We start from the raw sequence: 23,223 nt of genomic DNA, 5'->3' as shown, positions 1-23,223 counted from the left end.
CTGTGTTGCCGCGCCGAGATATACCGGTATATTTTTTTTAATAACAACACAAAATATCGTTAATATAAAGTGACTGACTGTTATTTACGTGAATTAGTGTTTTATTATGTCAAGAAACATTTTGCCAGGGCGAGCGTTTCATTAACGCTGATGAAGGCACTGGAGCCCAAACGCTGGTCTGCTTGACTCAGTTTAGTTTCAGTAACGCTGATGAAGGCACTAGAGCCCAAACGCTGGTCTGCTTGACTCAGTTTAGTTTCAATAACACTGATGAAGGCACTAGAGCCCAAACGCTGGTCTGCTTGACTCAGTTTAGTTTCAGTAACACTGATGAAGGCACTAGAGCTCAAACGCTGGTCTGCTTGACTCAGTTTAGTTTCAATAACACTGATGAAGGCACTAGAGCCCAAACGCTGGTCTGCTTGACTCGGTTTATTTTCAATAACACTGATGAAGGCACTAGAGCCCAAACGCTGGTCTGCTTGACTCAGTTTAGTTTCAATAACACTGATGAAGGCACTAGAGCCCAAACGCTGGTCTGCTTGACTCGGTTTATTTTCAATAACACTGATGAAGGCACTAGAGCCCAAACGCTGGTCTGCTTGACTCAGTTTAGTTTCAATAACACTGATGAAGGCACTAGAGTCCAAACGCTGGTCTGCTTGACTCAGTTTAGTTTCAATAACACTGATGAAGGCACTAGAGCCCAAACGCTGGTCTGCTTGACTCAGTTTAGTTTCAATAACACTGATGAAGGCACTAGAGCCCAAACGCTGGTCTGCTTGACTCAGTTTAGTTTCAATAACACTGATGAAGGCACTAGAGCCCAAACGCTGGTCTGCTTGACTCAGTTTAGTTTCAATAACACTGATGAAGGCACTAGAGCCCAAACGCTGGTCTGCTTGACTCAGTTTAGTTTCAGTAACGCTGATGAAGGCACTAGAGCCCAAACGCTGGTCTGCTTGACTCAGTTTAGTATCAGTAACACTGATGAAGGCACTAGAGCCCAAACGCTGGTCTGCTTGACTCAGTTTAGTTTCAATAACACTGATGAAGGCACTAGAGTCCAAACGCTGGTCTGCTTGACTCAGTTTAGTTTCAATCACTCTGATGAAGGCACTAGAGCCCAAACGCTGGTCTGCTTGACTCAGTTTAGTTTCAATCACTCTGATGAAGGCACTAGAGCCCAAACGCTGGTCTGCTTGACTCAGTTTAGTTTCAATCACACTGATGAAGGCACTAGAGCCCAAACGCTGGTCTGCTTGACTCAGTTTAGTTTCAATCACACTGATGAAGGCACTAGAGCCCAAACGCTGGTCTGCATGACTCAGTTTATTTTCAATAACACTGATGAAGGCACTAGAGCCCAAACGCTGGTCTGCTTGACTCAGTTTAGTTTCAATCACACTGATGAAGGCACTAGAGCCCAAACGCTGGTCTGCTTGACTCAGTTTAGTTTCAATCACACTGATGAAGGCACTAGAGCCCAAACGCTTGTCTGCTTGACTCAGTTTAGTTTCAATCACACTGATGAAGGCACTAGAGCCCAAACGCTGGTCTGCTTGACTCAGTTTATTTTCAATAACACTGATGAAGGCACTGGATCCCAAACGCTGGTCTGCTTGACTCGGTTTAGATCTGAGCTCAGCTGGGTCTGCAAACGGAGCGGTGCGTTGTGGGATGTGTAGTGCAGACACAAGCACGACCCGCAGTGGATTCTGGGGGTTGTAGTTTTATTTATTTACCGCTGTTTTGGGTGTGGAAAGATCCGTGTCATGTAAGCGCTGGCACTGCCTGTAGGTTTGCATTACCCGAGTTTGTGTGAAATTTGGAGCTTTTAAGTGCTTGCTTCCACGGAAAAGTCTAGTGACAGCAGTGCTCTGCTGTTTAGCTTTTGTACCCTTTGATAAAATTCAATAAATAAATTTAAAAAAATTAAGCCACAGTCATGGCCGACTCGACTAACAGCGGCGCAGCGGGGCCCGGAGCCGCGGGCTCGGTTTCCACAGCAGCCGGGGTTAGGAGCGGAGGCGCCGCCGCGGCCCCCGGAGCTTCCAAGCTGGAGTCGGTAAAAGGGCAGAATTTCGACGTCGGGCCCCGCTACGTCGATCTACTCTACATCGGGGAGGGGGCCTACGGAATGGTGTGGTAAGGAAATCAGCATTTTTTAAAAAATTTTTTATTAAAAATGTTACGGTACAGTTTGTTTTTTAATTCCATTTTATTCATTTGTTTTATCTTTAACATAAATCCGGAGTCATGCTTATTTTAAAATGGACGGATAAACACCGCGCCGTGCGATTCGGAATTTAAATATATTATTATTATTATTATTATTATTATTATTATTATTATTATTATTATTGGCTTGCAAATAACTGCTGGTAATTATTTTAACCTCAGGTAACAAACGGATTTTTTTTTTTCACTCCGATACAGAAGGGAATAAAGAAATGTAAACATACACGGCGGGCGAGGTCTCATTATTATTATTATTATTATTATTATTATTATTATTATTATTATTATTATTAATAATACACATATATGTTAAACTGTAATAGGTTTTTATTATATAATAAGTCGCTAGTTTTGCTAGTACGGTACTGAAACTGGTAAAGGCCGCCTTTTTTTTTAATCTATAAAAAATAAAAAAAAATAAAAAATAATAATAATAACGTTTTGTTTTTTTTAAAACCACAACGCTACAAATACAATTACATTATGACGAGTAAAAGAAATATATGTATATATATATATATATAGTTATTATTATTATTATTATTATTATTATTATTCTTTATTTCTTAGCAGACGCCCTTATCCAGGGCGACTTACAGTCGTAAACAAAAATACATTTCAAGTGTTACAATACAAGTACTACAATAAGAGCAAGAAATACAATAACTTTTGTTCAAGTGTGACAAACCACAATTCAATAATACAGCAGGTAATAGTGATAGTTACATCAGGATATGATTAAATAGTGATAGTTACATCAGGATGTGATTAAATACAAAGTACTACAGATTAAACACTACAGATTACAGTATTCTGAAGTACAGGATTAAATGCAGTAAAATAGGGGGCTGATAAGAGCAAAATAAAGCACATTTAAATGAAGGGTGATAGTGTCCCAGGATACAAACAGAGGAGTTCTACAGGTGCTGTTTGAAGAGGTGAGTCTTAAGGAGGCGCCGGAATGTGGTCAGGGACTGGGCAGTCCTGACATCTGTAGGAAGGTCATTCCACCACTGCGAGGGTGGAGAAGGAGCGGGCTCTGGAGGCAGGGGAGCGTAGCGGAGGTAGAGCCAGTCTTCTAGTGCAGGAGGAGCGGAGAGGTCGAGTGGGGGTGTAGGGAGAGATGAGGGTCTGGAGGTAGCTGGGTGCAGTCTGGTCAAGGCATCTGTAGGCGAGTACAAGAGTCTTGAACTGGATGCGAGCGGTTATATATATATAATTAATTATTGCTGTTATACTGTACGGTAAAGGGGAGCTTTGCGATTAATTAATTTAGCTATTCTTGTTGGTGTTTATATTATGCGTTACATTTTAACAGCACGCTTTCTCATACAGCGTGGTCAGGGTTTGTGTTTTGTAATAAATGTGTACGATCACCTTCACGGTTTAGAGTTCGTCTAGGTGGGGCTGTGGCAGATGGGGCGTGTTGCATTGTAAATGTGTGTTTTTAATAGTTATTAAAAGCAATGCATTTTATGGTCAGATGAGGTAATATGACATGAGCATTTCCCGACAGCCTTAGTGATCATTTCATCCCCAATGCAGGGATGGGAATCAGACTCCTATTCCACAGCAGCGTCACCCAGTCCAGGTTTTACTACCAGCTTGATCAGCCCCCAGTGTGTCTAGCTAACAAGCTCAGGTGTGTCTTACTATTAAACTCCTAGTGAAGCCAGGACTGGATCACACTGCTGTGCAACGGGAGTCTGATTCCCAGCTCTTTACTAATCCTCTCTCTCTCTCTCTCTCTCTCTCTCTCTCTCTCTCTCGCTCGCTGTGTGTCTGTCTCTGTGTGTGTGTGTGTCTGTCTCTGTGTGTGTGTGTGTCTGTCTCTGTGTGTGTGTGTCTGTCTCTGTGTGTGTGTCTGTCTCTGTGTGTGTGTCTGTCTCTGTGTGTGTGTCTGTCTCTGTGTGTGTGTCTGTCTCTGTGTGTGTGTCTGTCTGTCTCTGTCTGTGTGTGTGTTTGTCTCTGTCTGTGTGTGTGTCTGTCTCTGTGTGTGTGTCTGTCTCTGTCTGTGTGTGTGTCTGTCTCTGTCTGTGTGTGTCTCTGTCTGTGTGTGTGTCTGTCTCTGTCTGTGTGTGTGTCTGTCTCTGTCTGTGTGTGTGCGTCTCTCTGTGTGTGTGCGTCTCTCTGCGTGCGTGTCTCTCTCTCTCTCTCTCTCTCTGCGTGTTTTGTTTTCTCTGCAGCTCTGCCCATGACAATGTGAACAAGCTGCGGGTGGCCATTAAGAAGATCAGCCCCTTCGAGCACCAGACGTACTGCCAGCGCACCCTGCGAGAGATCAAGATCCTGCTGCGCTTCCGACATGAGAACATCATCGGGATCAACGACATCCTGAGAGCCAGGCAGCTGGACAACATGAGGGACGTGTATCCTTACAGGGGCCAGCTGATACCTGAACCTGCATCCTTCACCCTCCTGACGCCAGGGCTTAACCGCTGTGCTCCCTCTCTCTCTCTCTGTGTGTGTCTCTCTCTCTGTGTCTGCGCCTTTCTGTCTGCCTCTCTTGCTTTCTCTCGCACCCACGCTCCCTCTCCCTCTCTCTTTCTCTCTCTCTCTCTCTCTCGCTCTCTCTTGCTTTCTCTCACACGCATGCTCTCTCCCTCTGTCATTCAAAAATTCAAATTCAAAAATGCTTTATTGGCATGACGAGAGCGCTCAGGTATTGCCAAAGCTTTTATAAAACAAAACAGAAATAATAAAACAGAAATACAATTACAGAACATAACAAACACAAAAAACCATTGTTCCCTTCCCTTTGAACAATATAACTCCCTCCCTCCCTCCTTCCCTCCCTACCTCCCTCCCTCTTTCTACCCTCCCTCCCTCCTCATCACCAGTAACCCCCTGGTCGTGTATGCAGGGTGTCACACACTGTCCCTCAGGTTGTGGCAGGCACATACTGTGCTGCTAGATTTGCAGTTCGCTCCTCCTCTCCTAGAAGGAGGGGGTCTGTGTTTGTCAGTCTCTTTGTGTGTGTGTTTTTTCAGTCTCTTTGTGTGTGTCTGTCTGAGTCTCTGTGTGTCTGTCTGAGTCTCTGTGTGTCTGTCTGAGTCTCTGTGTGTCTGTCTGAGTCTCTGTGTGTCTGTCTGTTAGTCTCTGTGTCAGTGTGTGTCTGTTTGTCTGTTAGTCTGTGTCTGTCTGTTAGTCTGTGTGTGTGTCAGTGTCTGTGGTTGTCTCAGGTATATAGTGTGTGTGTGTCAGTGTCTGTGGTTGTCTCAGGTATATAGTGTGTATGTCAGTGTGTGTGTGTGTTCCTTGGCTGGCTGGTGCTCTCTCAGGTATACAGTGTGTGTGTGTGTGTCAGTGTCTGTGGTTGTCTCAGGTATATAGTGTGTGTGTCAGTGTGTGAGTGTGTGTGTTCCTTGACTGGCTGGTGCTCTCTCAGGTATTTAGTGTGTGTGTGTGTTCCTTGACTGACCGTCTCTCAGGTATATAGTCCAGGACCTCATGGAGACTGATCTCTACAAGCTGCTGAAGACGCAGCAGCTCAGCAATGATCATATCTGCTACTTCCTGTATCAGATCCTGAGAGGACTGAAATACATCCACTCAGCCAACGTGCTGCACAGAGACCTGAAACCCTCGAACCTGCTCATCAACACCACCTGCGATCTCAAGGTAACCCCTCCATCCCTCCCTCCCTCCCCTCCTTCATCCCTCCATCCCTCCCCTCCTCCTGAAATACATCCACTCAGCCAACGTGCTGCACAGAGACCTGAAACCCTCGAACCTGCTCATCAACACCACCTGCGATCTCAAGGTAACCCCTCCATCCCTCCCTCCCTCCCCTCCTTCATCCCTCCATCCCTCCCCTCCTCCTGAAATACATCCACTCAGCCAACGTGCTGCACAGAGACCTGAAACCCTCGAACCTGCTCATCAACACCACCTGCGATCTCAAGGTAACCCCTCCCTCCATCCCCTCCTTCATCCCTCCATCCCTCCCCTCCTCCATCCCTCCCCTCCTCCCTCCCTCCCCTCCTCCTGAAATACATCCACTCAGCCAGCATGCTGCACAGAGACCTGAAACCCTCGAACCTGCTCATCAACACCACCTGCGATCTCAAGGTAACCCCTCCATCCATCCCTCCCCTCCTTCATCCCTCCATCCCTCCCCTCCTCCTGAAATACATCCACTCAGCCAACGTGCTGCACAGAGACCTGAAACCCTCGAACCTGCTCATCAACACCACCTGCGATCTCAAGGTAACCCCTCCCTCCCTCCCTCCCCTCCCTCCCTCCCTCCCCTCCTCCCTCTCTCTCTCTCTCTCTCTCTCTCTCTCTCTCTCTCTCTCTCTCTCTCTCTCTGTCTCAGATCTGTGATTTCGGGCTGGCACAGAGCTCTGTGTGTGTGTATTGATATTAATCTCTCTGTGTCTCAGATCTGTGATTTCGGGCTGGCTCGGTTAGTTGTGTGTGTGTGTATTGATATTAATCTCTGTGTCTCAGATCTGTGATTTCGGGCTGGCTCGGTTAGTTATGTGTGTGTGTGTTGATATTAATCTCTCCCCTCTCTCTCTGTCTGTCTCAGATCTGTGATTTCGGGCTGGCTCGGATAGCTGACCCGGAGCACGACCACACTGGCTTCCTCACAGAGTACGTGGCGACCCGCTGGTACAGAGCTCCCGAGATCATGCTCAACTCCAAGGTAACGAAAACACCTGCCCCCCCAACCCCCAACCCCCCCAAACACACACAGAGAGCTCCCGAGATCATGCTCAACTCCAAGGTAACGAGAACACCCCCTCCAGTCCTGGTTTCACTAGGAGTTTAATAATCAGACACACCTGAGCTTGTTACCTAGACACCCTGATCAAGCTGGAAGTAAAACCTGGACTGGATCGCACTGCTGTGGAACGGGAGTCTGATTCCCATGCCTGCAGCGACCGTGCGGAGAAGGGGTGCTTGTGTCTGACCGCCCTCCTGATTTTGTTGCTCTGTGTTTCTCACTCCAGGGTTACACCAAGTCCATTGATATCTGGTCAGTGGGCTGCATTCTGGCCGAGATGCTGTCAAACAGACCCATCTTCCCAGGGAAGCATTACCTGGATCAGCTGAACCACATCCTGGGTGAGGTTTCATGTTGCAGGAGATTCATGTCTCGAGCCGTCCACCTTCTGCGTCCTTATTTTTTTATCTAGATTTTCTGTAGCTGTCTTATCTGATTTCTCTGTTTTGATCGGTCTCTGGCTCCTCAGACCGACTTCACTAAACCGTTAATCGAACTGATTCGTTTTATTTGACCTTTTTCTTTTTGTTTGTTTTCAAGTTCAATTTTTTTTTTTTATAAGTAACTTCAATCCTACAACTGGTTTGAGCTGGGGGGAGAAAATCAATTAGACACGGGGGGTGGAAACCACTGGGATGGATGGATGGATGGATGGATGAATATAGATGGATGGATGAATAGATGAAGATGGATAGATGAAGATAGATGGATGGATGAATATGGATGGATAGATTAATATGGATGGATGAACAGATGAAGATGGATGGATGGATGAATATGGATGGATGAACAGATGAAGATGGATGGATGGATGAATATGGATGGATGAACAGATGAAGATGGATGGATGGATGAATATGGATGGATGAATAGATGAAGATGGATGGATGGATAGATGAAGATGGATGGATGGATAGATGAAGATGGATGGATGGATAGATGAAGATGGATGGATGGATAGATGAAGATGGATGGATGGATAGATGAAGATGGATGGATGGATAGATGAAGATGGATGGATGAATAGATGAAGATGGATGGATGGATGAATATGGATGGATGAATAGATGAAGATGGATGGATGGATAGATGAAGATGGATGGATGGATAGATGAAGATGGATGGATGGATAGATGAAGATGGATGGATGAATAGATGAAGATGGATGGATGAATAGATGAAGATGGATGAATAGATGAAGATGGATGGATGAATAGATGAAGATGGATGGATGGATAGATGAAGATGGATGGATGGATAGATGAAGATGGATGGATGGATAGATGAAGATGGATGAATAGATGAAGATGGATGGATAGATGAAGATGGATAGATGAAGATGGATGGATGAATAGATGAAGATGGATGAATAGATGAAGATGGATGGATGGATAGATGAAGATGGATGGATGGATAGATGAAGATGGATGGATGAATAGATGAAGATGGATGGATGAATAGATGAAGATGGATGGATGAATAGATGAAGATGGATGGATGAATAGATGAAGATGGATGGATGGATAGATGAAGATGGATGGATGGATAGATGAAGATGGATGGATGAATAGATGAAGATGGATGGATGAATAGATGAAGATGGATGGATGAATAGATGAAGATGGATGGATGGATAGATGAAGATGGATGAATAGATGAAGATGGATGGATAGATGAAGATGGATAGATGAAGATGGATGGATGAATAGATGAAGATGGATGGATGAATAGATGAAGATGGATGGATGGATAGATGAAGATGGATGGATGAATAGATGAAGATGGATGGATGAATAGATGAAGATGGATGGATGGATGAACAGATGAAGATGGATGGATGGATAGATGAAGATGGATGGATGGATAGATGAAGATGGATGGATGGATAGATGAAGATGGATGGATGGATAGATGAAGATGGATGGATGGATAGATGAATATGGATGGATGAATAGATGAAGATGGATGGATGGATGAACAGATGAAGATGGATGGATGGATAGATGAAGATGGATGGATGGATAGATGAAGATGGATGGATGGATAGATGAAGATGGATGGATGGATAGATGAAGATGGATGGATGAACAGATGAAGATGGATGGATGGATAGATGAAGATGGATGGATGGATAGATGAAGATGGATGGATGGATAGATGAAGATGGATGGATGGATGAACAGATGAAGATGGATGGATGGATAGATGAAGATGGATGGATGGATAGATGAAGATGGATGGATGGATAGATGAAGATGGATGGATGGATAGATGAAGATGGATGGATGGATGAACAGATGAAGATGGATGGATGGATAGATGAAGATGGATGGATGGATAGATGAAGATGGATGGATGGATAGATGAAGATGGATGGATGGATAGATGAAGATGGATGGATGGATAGATGAAGATGGATGGATGGATAGATGAATATGGATGGATAGATGAAGATGGATGGATGGATAGATGAAGATGGATGGATGGATAGATGAAGATGGATGGATGGATAGATGAATATGGATGGATGAACAGATGAAGATGGATGGATAGATGAAGATGGATGGATGGATAGATGAAGATGGATGGATGGATAGATGAAGATGGATGGATGGATAGATGAAGATGGATGGATGGATGAACAGATGAAGATGGATGGATGGATAGATGAAGATGGATGGATGGATAGATGAAGATGGATGGATGGATAGATGAAGATGGATGGATGGATGGATGGATGAAGATGGATGGATGAAGATGGATGGATGATTGATTGATTGATTGATTACTGTCCCCTTGGATTTAAACTTGATATTATTCAAGTTCTCTTTTATAGGGAGCAACGACACAATACCCCTTCTGTATATTATTATTATTATTATTATTGTTGTAATCAATGCCTCTCTTGTGCTTCTCTGCAGGTATTCTGGGCTCCCCCACTCCGGATGATCTCAACTGCATCATCAACATGAAGGCACGGAACTACCTGCAGTCTCTCCCGCAGAAACCCAAGATCCCCTGGAGCAAGCTGTTCCCCAAGGCCGACGGGAAAGGTGAGCTCTCTCTCTCTCTCTGTCTCTGTCTCTCTCTATATATTAAACAGAATCTCCTCCCTCTATCGAATAACCCCTTCCTTCTAGATTAGACAGAATCCCTCCCTCCCTCTTTCTCTCTTTTCCCTCTCTGGTGTGACGTGTTCACGGTTTGTCCCTCAGGCTATAAGTCTCTGTCTCTCTCTGTCTGTCTTGTCTGCCTCTTTCTCTCAGTCTCTGTCTCTCTCTCTCTCTCTCTTTCTCTCTCTTGTCTGCCTCTTTCTCTGTCTGTCTCTCCCCCAGCCTCTGTGCTGATTGTAGTAGTATTATTATTATTAGTTTATTTAGCAGATGCCTTTATCCAAGGCGACTTACAGAGGCTAGGGTGTGTGAACTATGCATCAGCTGCAGAGTCACTTACAATTACGTCTCACCCGAAAGACGGAGCACAAGGAGGTTCAGTGACTTGCTCAGGGTCACACAGTGAGTCAGTGGCTGAGGTGGGATTTGAACCGGGGACCTCCTGGTTACAAGCCCTTTTCTTTAACCACTGGACCACACAGACTCCTCCTGATTTTGTTATGTATTTTATTTTATAAATGAATGTATTTATGTCTGTATCTGTAGCTGTGTTTACGTTTCTGTCGTTGTGTCCTCCAGCTCTGGACATGCTGGACCGCATGCTGACCTTTAACCCGGTCAAGCGCATCACCGTGGAGGAGGCCCTCGCTCACCCCTACCTGGAGCAGTACTACGACCCCACTGATGAGGTCAGGACCCCCCCCATACCCATACCCCCCCCATAGAACCACCCTGTCAGTGACATCATCCATCCCCCGTCCCAGCAATATAAACCAGTCCAATGAAAGCTGCTGAATAATGTTCCCTTGTTAACATATTGAATTCCACCCCCTCTATATAGAATGAACTCCCTCAGCTTCATAGAGTCCAATGAAAGCTGCTGAATAATGTTCCCTTGTTAACATATTGAATTCCACCCCCTCTATATAGAATGAACTCCCTCAGCTTCATAGAGTCCAATGAAAGCTGCTGAATAATGTTCCCTTGTTAACATATTGAATTCCACCCCCTCTATATAGAATGAACTCCCTCAGCTTCATAGTCCAATGAAAGCTGCTGAATAATGTTCCCTTGTTAACATATTGAATTCCACCCCCTCTATATAGAATGAACTCCCTCAGCTTCATAGAGTCCAATGAAAGCTGCTGAATAATGTTCCCTTGTTAACATATTGAATTGCACCCCCTCTATATAGAATGAACTCCCTCAGCTTCATAGAGTCCAATGAAAGCTGCTGAATAATGTTCCCTTGTTAACATATTGAATTGCACACCCTCTATATAGAATGAACTCCCTCAGCTTCATAGAGTCCAATGAAAGCTGCTGAATAATGTTCCCTTGTTAACATATTGAATTGCACCCCCTCTATATAGAATGAACTCCCTCAGCTTCATAGAGTCCAATGAAAGCTGCTGAATAATGTTCCCTTGTTAACATATTGAATTGCACACCCTCTATATAGAATGAACTCCCTCAGCTTCATAGAGTCCAATGAAAGCTGCTGAATAATGTTCCCTTGTTAACATATTGAATTGCACCCCCTCTATATAGAATGAACTCCCTCAGCTTCACAGAGTCCAATGAAAGCTGCTGAATAATGTTCCCTTGTTAACATATTGAATTGCACCCCCTCTATATAGAATGAACTCCCTCAGCTTCATAGAGTCCAATGAAAGCTGCTGAATAATGTTCCCTTGTTAACATATTGAATACCACACCCTCTATATAGAATGAACTCCCTCAGCTTCATAGAGTCCAATGAAAGCTGCTGAATAATGTTCCCTTGTTAACATATTGAATTGCACACCACTTTGTAGTTTTGTGTCATTTTAAAATCTAACATGAATTACTCACTGTGCTGCTATTACGACTTCCTGCCGGTAGACTTTTTTTATTGCAAATTCATTTTGTAGTTTCTTTTGACTACATGATGTCAATACTCATCTCTCTCTCTCTCTCTCTCTCTCTCTCTCTCTGTCTCTCTCTCTCTCTCTCTGTCTCTCTCTCTCTGTCTCTCTCGCTCTCTCTCACTCTCTCTTTGTCTGTCTGTCTGTGTGTGTCTCTCTCTCTCTCTCCCTCTCACCCTCTCTCTCCGTCCCTCCCTCTCTCCCTCTCCCTCCCTCTCACTCTCTCCTCTCCTTTCTTTGTCTCTGTCTGTCTGTGTGTGTCTCTCTCTCTGTCTCTCTCTTTGTCTCTCTGTATCTCTCTCTCTCTCTCTCTCACCCTCTCTCTCTCTCCGTCCCTCTCTCTCACTCTCTAGCCCGTTGCTGAAAAGCCCTTCACCTTCAATATGGAGTTGGACGACCTTCCCAAAGAGAAGCTGAAGGAGTTGATATTTGAGGAGACGGCCAGGTTTCAAGCCACTTACCAGGGCACCTGAGCCAAGAGCCAGCCAGCCAGCCAGGCAGGTGAGAGAGATTATTCATTTCAATTATTTTCTTTATTATTATTTATTTATTTTATCATTAACAGGACTATTTTCCCATGGATTTTATCACTTTTTTTTACTGTACTTTATAAATCATAATTATTATTATTTGTTTATTTAGCAGACGCCTTTTATCCAAGGCGACTTACAGAGACTAGGGTGTGTGAACTATGCATCAGCTGCAGAGTCACTTACAACTACGTCTCACCCGAAAGACGGAGCACAAGGAGGTTAAGTGACTTGCTCAGGGTCACACAATAAGTCAGTGGCTGAGGTGGGATTTGAACCGGGGACCTCCTGGTTACAAGCCCATTTCTTTAACCACTGGACCACACAGCACATATATATATATATATAATATTTATTTTGATTTATTTATGATGCAATGTGTATATATACATGTCTGTATTGTATAATTGCTTCGGCAACACCTGCTATTGTAAGTCATGCCAATAAAGCACCATTGAATTCAGGACCTTCTTAAGCTCACAAGCTATCGAGAGGCTCTGGGGGTGTGTGGAGGCTGTCTGTCTGTCTGACACGCTTCGATTTGTAACCCCCTCTTTCTCTCAATGTGTCTCTCCTTCTCTCTCTCTCGTTGTTTTTCAGATGGAAGTATCATCTCTTCTTCAGCCCCGGTCTGAGAGGCTGAGAAAACCAGAGATGCCATTCGGACAGGAATTTTCAATGATCAATTGAAAAAAAAAAAAAAATAATAATAATTATTTATATATATAAATTAGTAACTGAATATTACGAAAAAAAATACTCCAAACATACTACCCCTGTGCTGCTTCTGTGTGATGCTATACTCCACTATACTATGATATACTGTGCTTTCATATCTCTCTCTCTCGCTCACTTTTGTTCTATTTAAATATAAATTATATATATATATATATATATATATATATATATATATATATATATATATATATGATAAATTACAATTTAATGATGCTTGCTGGATGGTTTTAAAATATATATTCTCCTTATATGACAACAATGGGGAACAAGTTTTTAAATTTTAGTTAAAACTAAATAATAATAAACATTTAATAGCAAAAGCAATTGGAAAAAAAAAACCAATCTCAGTTCTCTCGAACGTGACTGAGGCTCACGAATCCTGCGATATGCGAAGTCTGTAAACTGGTTTTCTTGCATAAATACATTTCAGAGAGCAGCGACTCCAAGCACCGCCAGAGAGGGAAACTCGACAGCGCGTCAGGAAATTTCACCCCCCCCCTGTTTCGTGCAGAAAAAGGGAGCGCTTATTTAAAAAAAAAAAAAAAAAAAATTATTTGTAAACGAAACCGGAGTTGGCACTCCTCCTAAATAATCTTTGTGTTTTTCCTTGTCGGTTTTGTTTTCACTGCGAATTGCCTTTGTGTGCGTGTGCGTGTGCGTGTGAGAGAGGCGTCTGTTTCTTCCCCTGTGCGTTTGTTGTGTGGATATTGTGATCAGTTAATCCACAGCTACAATCAAAAACTCCTGCACAGGTAAAAAATAAATTGAAGAAAGAGTCCAAAAGTTTGTCTACCTGAAGTTGTATTATTATTATTATTATTATTATTATTATTATTATTATGATTAATAATATATTTTTTTTCCTCAATTTGAAATGCCAGCAAATGCATCAGGGCTGGGAATCAGACTCCCGTTGCACAGCAGTGTGATCCAGTCCTGGTTTCACTAGGAGTTTAATAATCAGACACACCCGAGCTTGTTAGCTAGACACACTGGGGGCTGATCAAGCTGGTAGTAAAACCTGGAATGGATCACACTGCTGTGGAACAGGGAGTCTGATTCCCATCCCTATAATAATAATAGTAATAATGCTGGTTATCATCACAGGGATGGGAATCAGACTCCCGCTGCACAGCAGTGTGATCCAGTCCTGGTTTCACTAGGAGTTTAATAATCAGACACACCTGAGCTTGTTAGCTAGACACACTGGGGACTGATCAAGCTGGTAGTAAAACCTGGACTGGATCACACTGCTGTGGAACAGGAGTCTGATTCCCATCCCTATAATAATAATAATAATAATAATAATAATAATAATAATGCTGGTTATCACAGGGATGAAACGATCACAATTCAATGTAACTGTAAGTTTGTTTATAAAGTTAAATAGTTTAATCATTTAATTAAAAAAAAGAGGAACAAATCTAATTATTTTAAAGCAGTGACGGGCAAAATAGTTTTTTAATTTAAAAAGGTGTTTCATTTTTTTTCAATGCATTATTTTTTTTTTTTGAGCAGAACGGTTATTGTTTTGAAATTCTGTTTTTTGGTTTTTGAGGTTGTATGGTATAAATTTGGTCCAAGTTAAATATATATGAATGTATTATTATTTTTTACTGTTTACAAAGATTTAAAAAAGAAAAGGGATTTTGTTTTTTTTGTGGGTAAAAGGTGAACTGCTTAATTTTACTTTATTTTGTTTAAAATATATATATATATATATATATGAATATTATAATTATGATGAGAAATGAATTACTGTAATTGTGAAATACAATATCTTAACCAAATTTGTACTGCTTGAATTTGTCGATTGCTTTATTTATTTTTTTATAAGTCTTAGTTTTAAGTTTGTCTACCATAAGAGACAGGGAAAGGGGGCTAACAAGGGAACATTATTCAGCAGCTTTCATTGGACTCTATGAAGCTGAGGGAGTTCATTCTATATAGAGGGCGTGGAATTCAATATGTTAACAAGGGAACATTATTCAGCAGCTTTCATTGGACTCTATGAAGCTGAGGGAGTTCATTCTATATAGAGGGGGTGCAATTCAATATGTTAACAAGGGAACATTATTCAGCAGCTTTCATTGGACTTTATGAAGCTGAGGGAGTTCATTCTATATAGAGGGTGTGCAATTCAATATGTTAACAAGGGAACATTATTCAGCAGCTTTCATTGGACTCTATGAAGCTGAGGGAGTTCATTCTATATGGAGGGGGTGGAATTCAATATGTTAACAAGGGAACATTATTCAGCAGCTTTCATTGGACTCTATGAAGCTGAGGGAGTTCATTCTATATAGAGGGTGTGCAATTCAATATGTTAACAAGGGAACATTATTCAGCAGCTTTCATTGGACTCTATGAAGCTGAGGGAGTTCATTCTATATAGAGGGTGTGCAATTCAATATGTTAACCAGGGAACATTATTCAGCAGCTTTCATTGGACTCTATGAAGCTGAGGGAGTTCATTCTATATAGAGAGCGTGGCAGAACTTATGGCCACAGCTGTAGATTGGGATTTATATGAAACATCGGATCAGGTGAAAAAATAATACATTGTCAAACCCATTCTCTAACCTCTTATATGCTCTAGCAACATTAATACCCCTTCAACTGTGATCCTGTTAATAAAGCTAATAAGAGGTGAGAGAATGGATTTTAAAGATGGTCAGCGCTCCTTTAAAGGGAGGGGCCAGTGATCATGTTAATAAAGCTAATAAGAGGTGAGAGAATGGATTTTAAAGATGGTCAGCGCTCCTTTAAAGGGAGGGGCCAGCGATCCTGTTAATAAAACTAATAAGAGGTGAGAGAATGGATTTTAAAGATGGTCAGCGCTCCTTTAAAGAGAGGGGCCGGTGATCATGTTAATAAAGCTAATAAGAGGCGAGAGAATGGATTTTAAAGATGGTCAGCGCTCCTTTAAAGGGAGGGGCCGGTGATCGTGTTAATAAAGCTAATAAGAGGTGAGAGAATGGATTTTAAAGATGGTCAGCACTCCTTTAAAGGGAGGGGCCGGTGATCGTGTTAATAAAGCTAATAAGAGGGGAGAGAATGGATTTTAAAGATGGTCAGCACTCCTTTAAAGGGAGGGGCCGGTGATCATGTTAATAAAGCTAATAAGAGGTGAGAGAATGGATTTTAAAGATGGTCAGCGCTCCTTTAAAGGGAGGGGCCGGTGATCATGTTAATAAAGCTAATAAGAGGTGAGAGAATGGATTTTAAAGATGGTCAGCGCTCCTTTAAAGGGAGGGGCCGGTGATCATGTTAATAAAGCTGATAAGAGGTGAGAGAATGGATTTTAAAGATGGTCAGCGCTCCTTTAAAGGGAGGGGCCGGTGATCATGTTAATAAAGCTGATAAGAGGTGAGAGAATGGATTTTAAAGATGGTCAGCGCTCCTTTAAAGGGAGGGGCCGGTGATCATGTTAATAAAGCTAATAAGAGGTGAGAGAATGGATTTTAAAGACGGTCAGCGCTCCTTTAAAGGGAGGGGCCGGTGATCATGTTAATAAAGCTAATAAGAGGCGAGAGAATGGATTTTAAAGATGGTCAGCGCTCCTTTAAAGGGAGGGGCCGGTGATCATGTTAATAAAGCTAATAAGAGGTGAGAGAATGGATTTTAAAGATGGTCAGCGCTCCTTTAAAGGGAGGGGCCGGTGATCCTGTTAATAAAGCTAATAAGAGGCGAGAGAATGGATTTTAAAGATGGTCAGCGCTCCTTTAAAGGGAGGGGCCAGTGATCATGTTAATAAAGCTAATAAGATGTGAGAGAATGGATTTTAAAGATGGTCAGCGCTCCTTTAAAGGGAGGGGCCGGTGATCATGTTAATAAAGCTAATAAGAGGTGAGAGAATGGATTTTAAAGATGGTCAGCGCTCCTTTAAAGGGAGGGGCCGGTGATCATGTTAATAAAGCTAATAAGAGGTGAGAGAATGGATTTTAAAGATGGTCAGCGCTCCTTTAAAGGGAGGGGCCAGTGATCATGTTAATAAAGCTAATAAGAGGTGAGAGAATGGATTTTAAAGATGGTCAGCGCTCCTTTAAAGGGAGGGGCCGGTGATCATGTTAATAAAGCTAATAAGAGGTGAGAGAATGGATTTTAAAGATGGTCAGCGCTCCTTTAAAGGGAGGGGCCGGTGATCATGTTAATAAAGCTAATAAGAGGTGAGAGAATGGATTTTAAAGATGGTCAGCGCTCCTTTAAAGGGAGGGGCCGGTGATCATTTTAATAAAGCTATTTTTAATAAAATTTTTTTTTAGCCGTACCGATTGGTTGAAGAAACATTCTACAAAAAAAAATCGATTGCGTCTCCTGTCACGGGATTGGCTGTTGAAGAAAGAACGGATAGAAATCTGCTCGCTGATTGGGTGACGCGTTTACAGCGCTGTCCGCTCCTGGGTGGTGATTGGTGGAATCTGTGTCGTCACAATGGAAAGGGGCGTAGACGTGCAGCGACTGCTGCAAGAAGATTTATTTTTGTAAACAACTTTTCTTTACACAGGAAATACCGCGTTTTAATTTTTGGAACAAAGAAAAAAATATATATATATTTTAAACTCAAACCCCTTTCCTTTACACAATTCTTTTTTAAATGCACAAAAGATTTTGCAACATCGCTACAAAAATCAGAATTATTGCGTTTGCAAAAACGCAGCTGTTCAACATACATAGGATATATTAATATTTAATATTTGAGATATCTGCCACGCAGTTTTTAAAAGGTGAGTAATTAATTGCATTGGGTTTTTTGGTCTCATTTGAAGGGGGTTTAGTGAATGCATATTATTATTAACCTCGATAATATGTCCCACGTTCGCACTGTTAATAATTGCATTTCCAATGGCTGTGTTGGCGTGTTTTTCTGTCGTGTTATTGCAATTAAAATTATAAACCGAGTCGGTTTTTTTTTTGCAACTACGCCAGTATCTCTTATTGACGTAAATACGCGAGTACGTGGCTTCAAGTCTGTCGAACATACAGCATGCAACTTCATTTTTAAATGCTTTCTGTCAACATCTGTATTTTAAAATGAGTCAAATTTGATGTTCCTAGCCGTAGGTTTATTATTTATCTTTAAGTTAAACGCTCGTAAACGCTTAAAATATGTATTTATCTTGCTCTTATTGTATTACTTGTATTGTAAGACTTGAAATGTATTTGTTTACGATTGTATGTCGCCCTGGATAAGGGCGTCTGCTAAGAAATAAATAATAATAATAATAATAATAATAATAATTTAATTTATATATATATATATATATAATGGTATTTTTCAGCGGTCGCGAACGTTTTAAATAATCGTTACTGGATATTTTAACCCCTGAAATACCACATTAATTTATTTTGAAGAAAAAAAAAAAAAAAACAGTCGAAAGCAATCTGTATTTATGGGATTTGATACGCGTTAGACTTCACTTTTGCGCTTAATAACATAACAGTATAATATTCTAGCTCAACAAAAACATTTAAATAACAGTTAACTTGCCAGTTTTGAAAAATGGCCCTTCCTCAAACGATACCAATGCCTCTTTGTCTTGGAGAGAAACAATAATAATTTGATTTTATGTAAATGCTACAGTTATCATTGAATTGCAGGGGCCGTTTTTTTTAGCGCGTCCAAAGATCAGTTTTTCTACAGATCACGAAATCGAAATGTGAGTCACGTCTCGTCTTTCTTTAGACACAGTGAAGCCACGCTGTGTTTGCAACACTCAGAGAAACGCTTGTAATCGACACATTTATTCAAATACATGACAAGGCCGAGTAGATGATTTATTTTTTTAAATAGGATTGTCGCTAATATTCGCTGTGTAAGTTGTTTTTTTTTATTTCAGAGCAGTCTGTATTTTTGTTTCGTGTCAGATGTTATTTTCGTTAGTTGTGTAAAAGCCATTTCCTCTTTTGTTACGTCATCTGTGTTTGTTTTGCAGCCTTCGTACTTTAGTTTCATTAAAGCTACAGACAGAGACAGAGCCCCACAATCCTTTTCACTTTGACACTACAATATATATATATATATATATATATATATATATATATATATATATTATTATTATTATTATTATTATTATTATTTGTTTATTTAGCAGACGCCTTTATCCAAGGCGATTTACAGAGACTAGGGTGTATAAACTATGCATCAGCTGCAGAGTCACTTACAACTACGTCTCACCCGAAAGACGGAGCACAAGGAGGTGAAGTGACTTGCTCAGGGTCACACAATGAGTCAGTGGCTGAGGTGGGATTTGAACCGGGGACCTCCTGGTTACAAGCCCTTTTCTTTAACCACTGGACCACACAGCCTCCTTATTTATATATATTAAAAAACCAAACTCTTCAGAATGTAGTAAACTAACACAGACCCCAAGAAGAAGGGATTATATTGTAGCGTCAAACTGAACAGGATTGTGGGGCTCTGTCTGTCTGTCTGTCTGTCTGTCTGCAGCCTTAATGAAACTAAACTCTTTTCAGAATGTAGTAAACTAACACAGACCCCAAGAAGAAGGGATTATATTGTAGCATCAAACTGAACAGGATTGTGGGGCTCTGTCTGTCTGTCTGTCTGTCTGTCTGTCTGTCTGTCTGTCTGTCTGTCTGTCTGTCGCTTTAATGAAACTAAACTCTTTTCAGAATGTAGTAAACTAACACAGACCCCAAGAAGAAGGGATTATATTGTAGCGTCAAACTGAACAGGATTGTGGGGCTCTGTCTGTCTGTCTGTCTGCAGTTTTAGCTAAACTCTTGTAGAATGCAGCTAACACTAATTCCAGCTCTGCTGTTCCTGTGTGTGTCTGCTAGGGGGCAGTGCTGAGTGAACGTCGCCATGGTCAAACTGACGAAGCCCAAAACGTTCCAGGCCTACCTGGATGACGGCCACCGCAGGTACAGCTGCGTGCACTGCAGAGCGCACCTCGCGAACCACGACGACCTCATCTCCAAGGTAACACTGTGCGTGCGTGCGTGCGTGCGCATGTGTGAGTGATTGAGTGTGTGTGTGTGTGTGTGTGTGTGTGTGTGAGTGGGGAGAGAGAAGAAAGAGAGAGAGACAGACAGACAGAGACAGACAAACAGACACAGAGAGAGACAGACAGACAGATAGACACACACACAGACCGACACACAGAAACAGACACACAGACAGATAGACACAGAGAGACAGACACAGATACACACACAGACAGACAGACACAGAGAGAGACAGACAGACAGATAGACACAGACAGACAGATACACACAGAGACAGACAGACACAGATAGACGCGGAGAGAGACAGACACAGACAGATACACAGAGACAGACAGATAGACACAGAGAGACAGACAGACAGATAGACACAGAGAGAGGCAGACAGATACACACACACAGACAGACAGACAGGTGTTATCTCCCAGCTGTAAGATAGTTTCAGCTGTAATTTGAGAAGGAGGGAGGGAAGGATGGATGGAGGTAGGGAGGGAGGGGTGTGTAAACAGATAGATGATCAATGTATTGTTTTTTCTCCCCCCCCCCCCCCCCCAGTCATTTCAAGGCAGTCAGGGACGTGCTTACCTCTTCAACTCCGTGTGAGTATCTCTGCACAGACTCACTCCTATCAGCTGTATCCCTGCACAGACTCACTCCTGTCAGCTGTATCTCTGCACAGACTCACTCCTATCAGCTGTATCTCTGCACAGACTCACTCCTATCAGCTGTATCTCTGCACAGACTCACTCCTATCAGCTGTACTCTCATTATTATTATTATTAATTCATTAATCCATCCTTCGGATGAGACGTAAAACAAACGAGGTCCTATTGGAAGTGACTCTGCAGCAGAGACTAGGGGGGTGAACTCTGCATCATCATCAACTGCTGCTGCTGCAGAGTCACTTCCAATAGGAGCTTGTTTGTTTGACATCTCATCTGAAGGACGGAGCACAAGGAGGTTCAGTGACTTGCTCAGGGTCACACGCACGCACGCACACACACAGGGAGTCAGTGGCTGAGCCGGGATTTGAACCTCCTGGTATCAAGACCCCTTTTCTCTAACCACTGGAGCAGCGAGCCTCACTACATACAGGAGGGAGGGAGAGAGTGTGAGAGGAGAGGGGAGGGGAGGGGAGGGGAGGGGAGGGAGGGAGAGAGTGTGAGGGGAGGGGAGGGGAGGGAGGGAGAGAGTGTGAGGGGAGGGGAGGGGAGGGGAGGGGAAGGAGGGAGTGAGAGGGGAGGGGAGGGAGAGAGGAAGAGAAATATATATATATATTTTTTTTAAATGGAGCACAAGAGATTTATTATCCAGAGTCCAGCACGTTTCAGACAGTGACGTTCTTGAGGGGGCTGAAGGGCCGACAGTCAGCCCTGAGCTGCGCTCGACAGATCTTTTACAAGCCCCCCCCCGGTGTTTTTTTTGCGTATCTCAACAGGGTGAACGTGGGGTGCGGTCAGGCGGAGGAGAGGATTCTCCTGACAGGGCTGCACGCTGTCGCTGACATCTACTGTGAGAACTGCAACACCACGCTGGGCTGGAAATACGTGAGTCTGTCTGTGTGTGGTGTGTGTGTGCGTGTGGGGGGGGGGGGGTGTTGTGTGTGTCTGTACTGAAACCAGCATGAACAGTCTTTCAAAAGCCATGATCTTTTTCTCTCACGGCTGATTTTATTTTCACAGGTGTGATTTTTTTTCTGTGCTTTCAGGAGCAAGCTTACGAGATGAGTCAGAAGTACAAGGAGGGCAAATTCATCATAGAAGTGTCGCACATGATAAAGGACAACGGCTGGGATTAGAGAGAGAGAGCGAGAGGAGACGACAGAGAGCGAGAGAGAAAGGGAGAGGGAAGGAGAGACGACAGAGAGAGAGAGGGAGGAGACGACAGAGAGCGAGAGAGAAAGGGAGAGGGAAGGAGAGACGACAGAGAGAGAGAGAGGGAGGAGACGACAGAGCGAGAGAGAAAGGGAGAGGGAAGGAGAGACGACAGAGGGAGAGGGAAGGAGAGACGACAGAGAGGGAGAGGGAGGAGACGACAGAGAGCGAGGAGGAAGGGAGAGGGAAGGAGAGACGACAGAGAGAGGGAGAGGAGACGACAGAGCGAGAGGGAAGGAGAGGAGAGAGGGAGAGGGAGAGGGGGAGAGAGGGAGGGGGAGAGAGGGAGGGGGAGAGAGGGAGGGAGGGGGAGAGAGGGAGGGAGGGGGAGAGAGAGGGAGGGGGAGAGAGAGGGAGGGAGAGGGAGAGACGGAGGAGGGAGGGAGAGGGAGAGAGGGAGGAAGAGAGAGAGGGAGGGGAGAGGGGGAGAGAGGGAGGGAGAGGGAGAGGGAGAGGGGGAGGGAGGGAGGGAGGGAGGGAGGGAAAGAGGGGGGGAGAGGGAAAGAGAGGGAGGGATAGAAAGCAAGCAAGAGATGAGACACAAGAGAGTGAGGGGGAGACGACAGAGAGAGAGACGAGAGAGACAGATGACAGACAGAGAGAGAGAGACTAGGAACTTCACCATTGAGGCTTCAGAGGGAGAGACCGATACGGAACAGAAGAACGAAAACTCAAGAACGACTTCATCTCTCAGGTTTGGCAGAAAGAGAAAGCGAGGCACGCGTGTTCGTCTCTCTCTAGCAGATCGCCATCCTTTTATTCTCCACTGTTCAAGCTGCCTGCGTTTATGTCCGTCTGTCTAAATCGTAAAGCACTTTATTACCGGCATGAAAAAATGTAAAACTCAAAAAAAATTGTTTGCAAAATGGTGAAATCATCTTTTATTTTTTACTTTTATTTTTCTTATGTATGTATGTAAATATTTCTGGCACATTATTATTCTTATTTTAAATAAAACACCTTTTCGTTTAACTTGCAGTTCTGAGTTTTCGTAGTGCTGTCCTGTCCTGCCTCCAGCATTGCCCAGCACACAGCGGGCAATGCCAGCCCGCAAGATTAAAATTTTATATAGACACCACTGTGCTGGGTAGCTGTGAGTCACTGGCTGCTGCAGAGTCG

At 43.1% G+C, this 23,223-nt stretch overlaps 2 protein-coding genes across 4 annotated transcripts; both read left to right on the top strand.

Annotated features, from left to right (window-relative positions):
* The first annotated feature begins 1,736 nt into the window (after positions 1 to 1,736).
* Positions 1,737 to 15,051, top strand: LOC117398123 (mitogen-activated protein kinase 1). The gene is made up of 9 exons (XM_059017054.1): positions 1,737 to 2,148; positions 4,428 to 4,610; positions 5,673 to 5,862; positions 6,776 to 6,892; positions 7,200 to 7,314; positions 9,895 to 10,026; positions 10,666 to 10,775; positions 12,347 to 12,494; positions 13,124 to 15,051. Exons 1-8 carry the CDS (start codon positions 1,949 to 1,951, stop codon positions 12,464 to 12,466), a joined length of 1,167 nt encoding a protein of 388 aa, XP_058873037.1. The 5' UTR covers positions 1,737 to 1,948; the 3' UTR covers positions 12,467 to 12,494; positions 13,124 to 15,051.
* Positions 15,052 to 17,708: 2,657 nt separating this feature from the next.
* On the top strand, positions 17,709 to 22,338 carry LOC117398125 (protein yippee-like 3). Of its 3 annotated transcripts, none has more exons than XM_059017050.1 (5): positions 17,709 to 17,988; positions 20,066 to 20,207; positions 20,786 to 20,829; positions 21,669 to 21,777; positions 21,939 to 22,338. In XM_059017050.1, exons 2-5 carry the CDS (start codon positions 20,091 to 20,093, stop codon positions 22,026 to 22,028), a joined length of 360 nt encoding a protein of 119 aa, XP_058873033.1. In that variant the 5' UTR covers positions 17,709 to 17,988; positions 20,066 to 20,090; the 3' UTR covers positions 22,029 to 22,338. The 3 variants fall into 3 exon arrangements, with proteins under 3 accessions (XP_058873033.1, XP_058873034.1, XP_058873035.1); XM_059017051.1 differs by having other exon boundaries at positions 20,038 to 20,207; XM_059017052.1 differs by lacking the exon at positions 17,709 to 17,988 and adding an exon at positions 18,244 to 18,321.
* The last annotated feature ends 885 nt before the right edge of the window (positions 22,339 to 23,223 follow it).

Source organism: Acipenser ruthenus, chromosome 54 (assembly GCF_902713425.1).
Source record: "Acipenser ruthenus chromosome 54, fAciRut3.2 maternal haplotype, whole genome shotgun sequence".
Taxonomy (NCBI): Eukaryota; Metazoa; Chordata; class Actinopteri; order Acipenseriformes; family Acipenseridae; genus Acipenser; species Acipenser ruthenus.
Note: the sequence above shows the minus strand (reverse complement) of the source record. Positions and strands in the feature narration are given on the sequence as shown.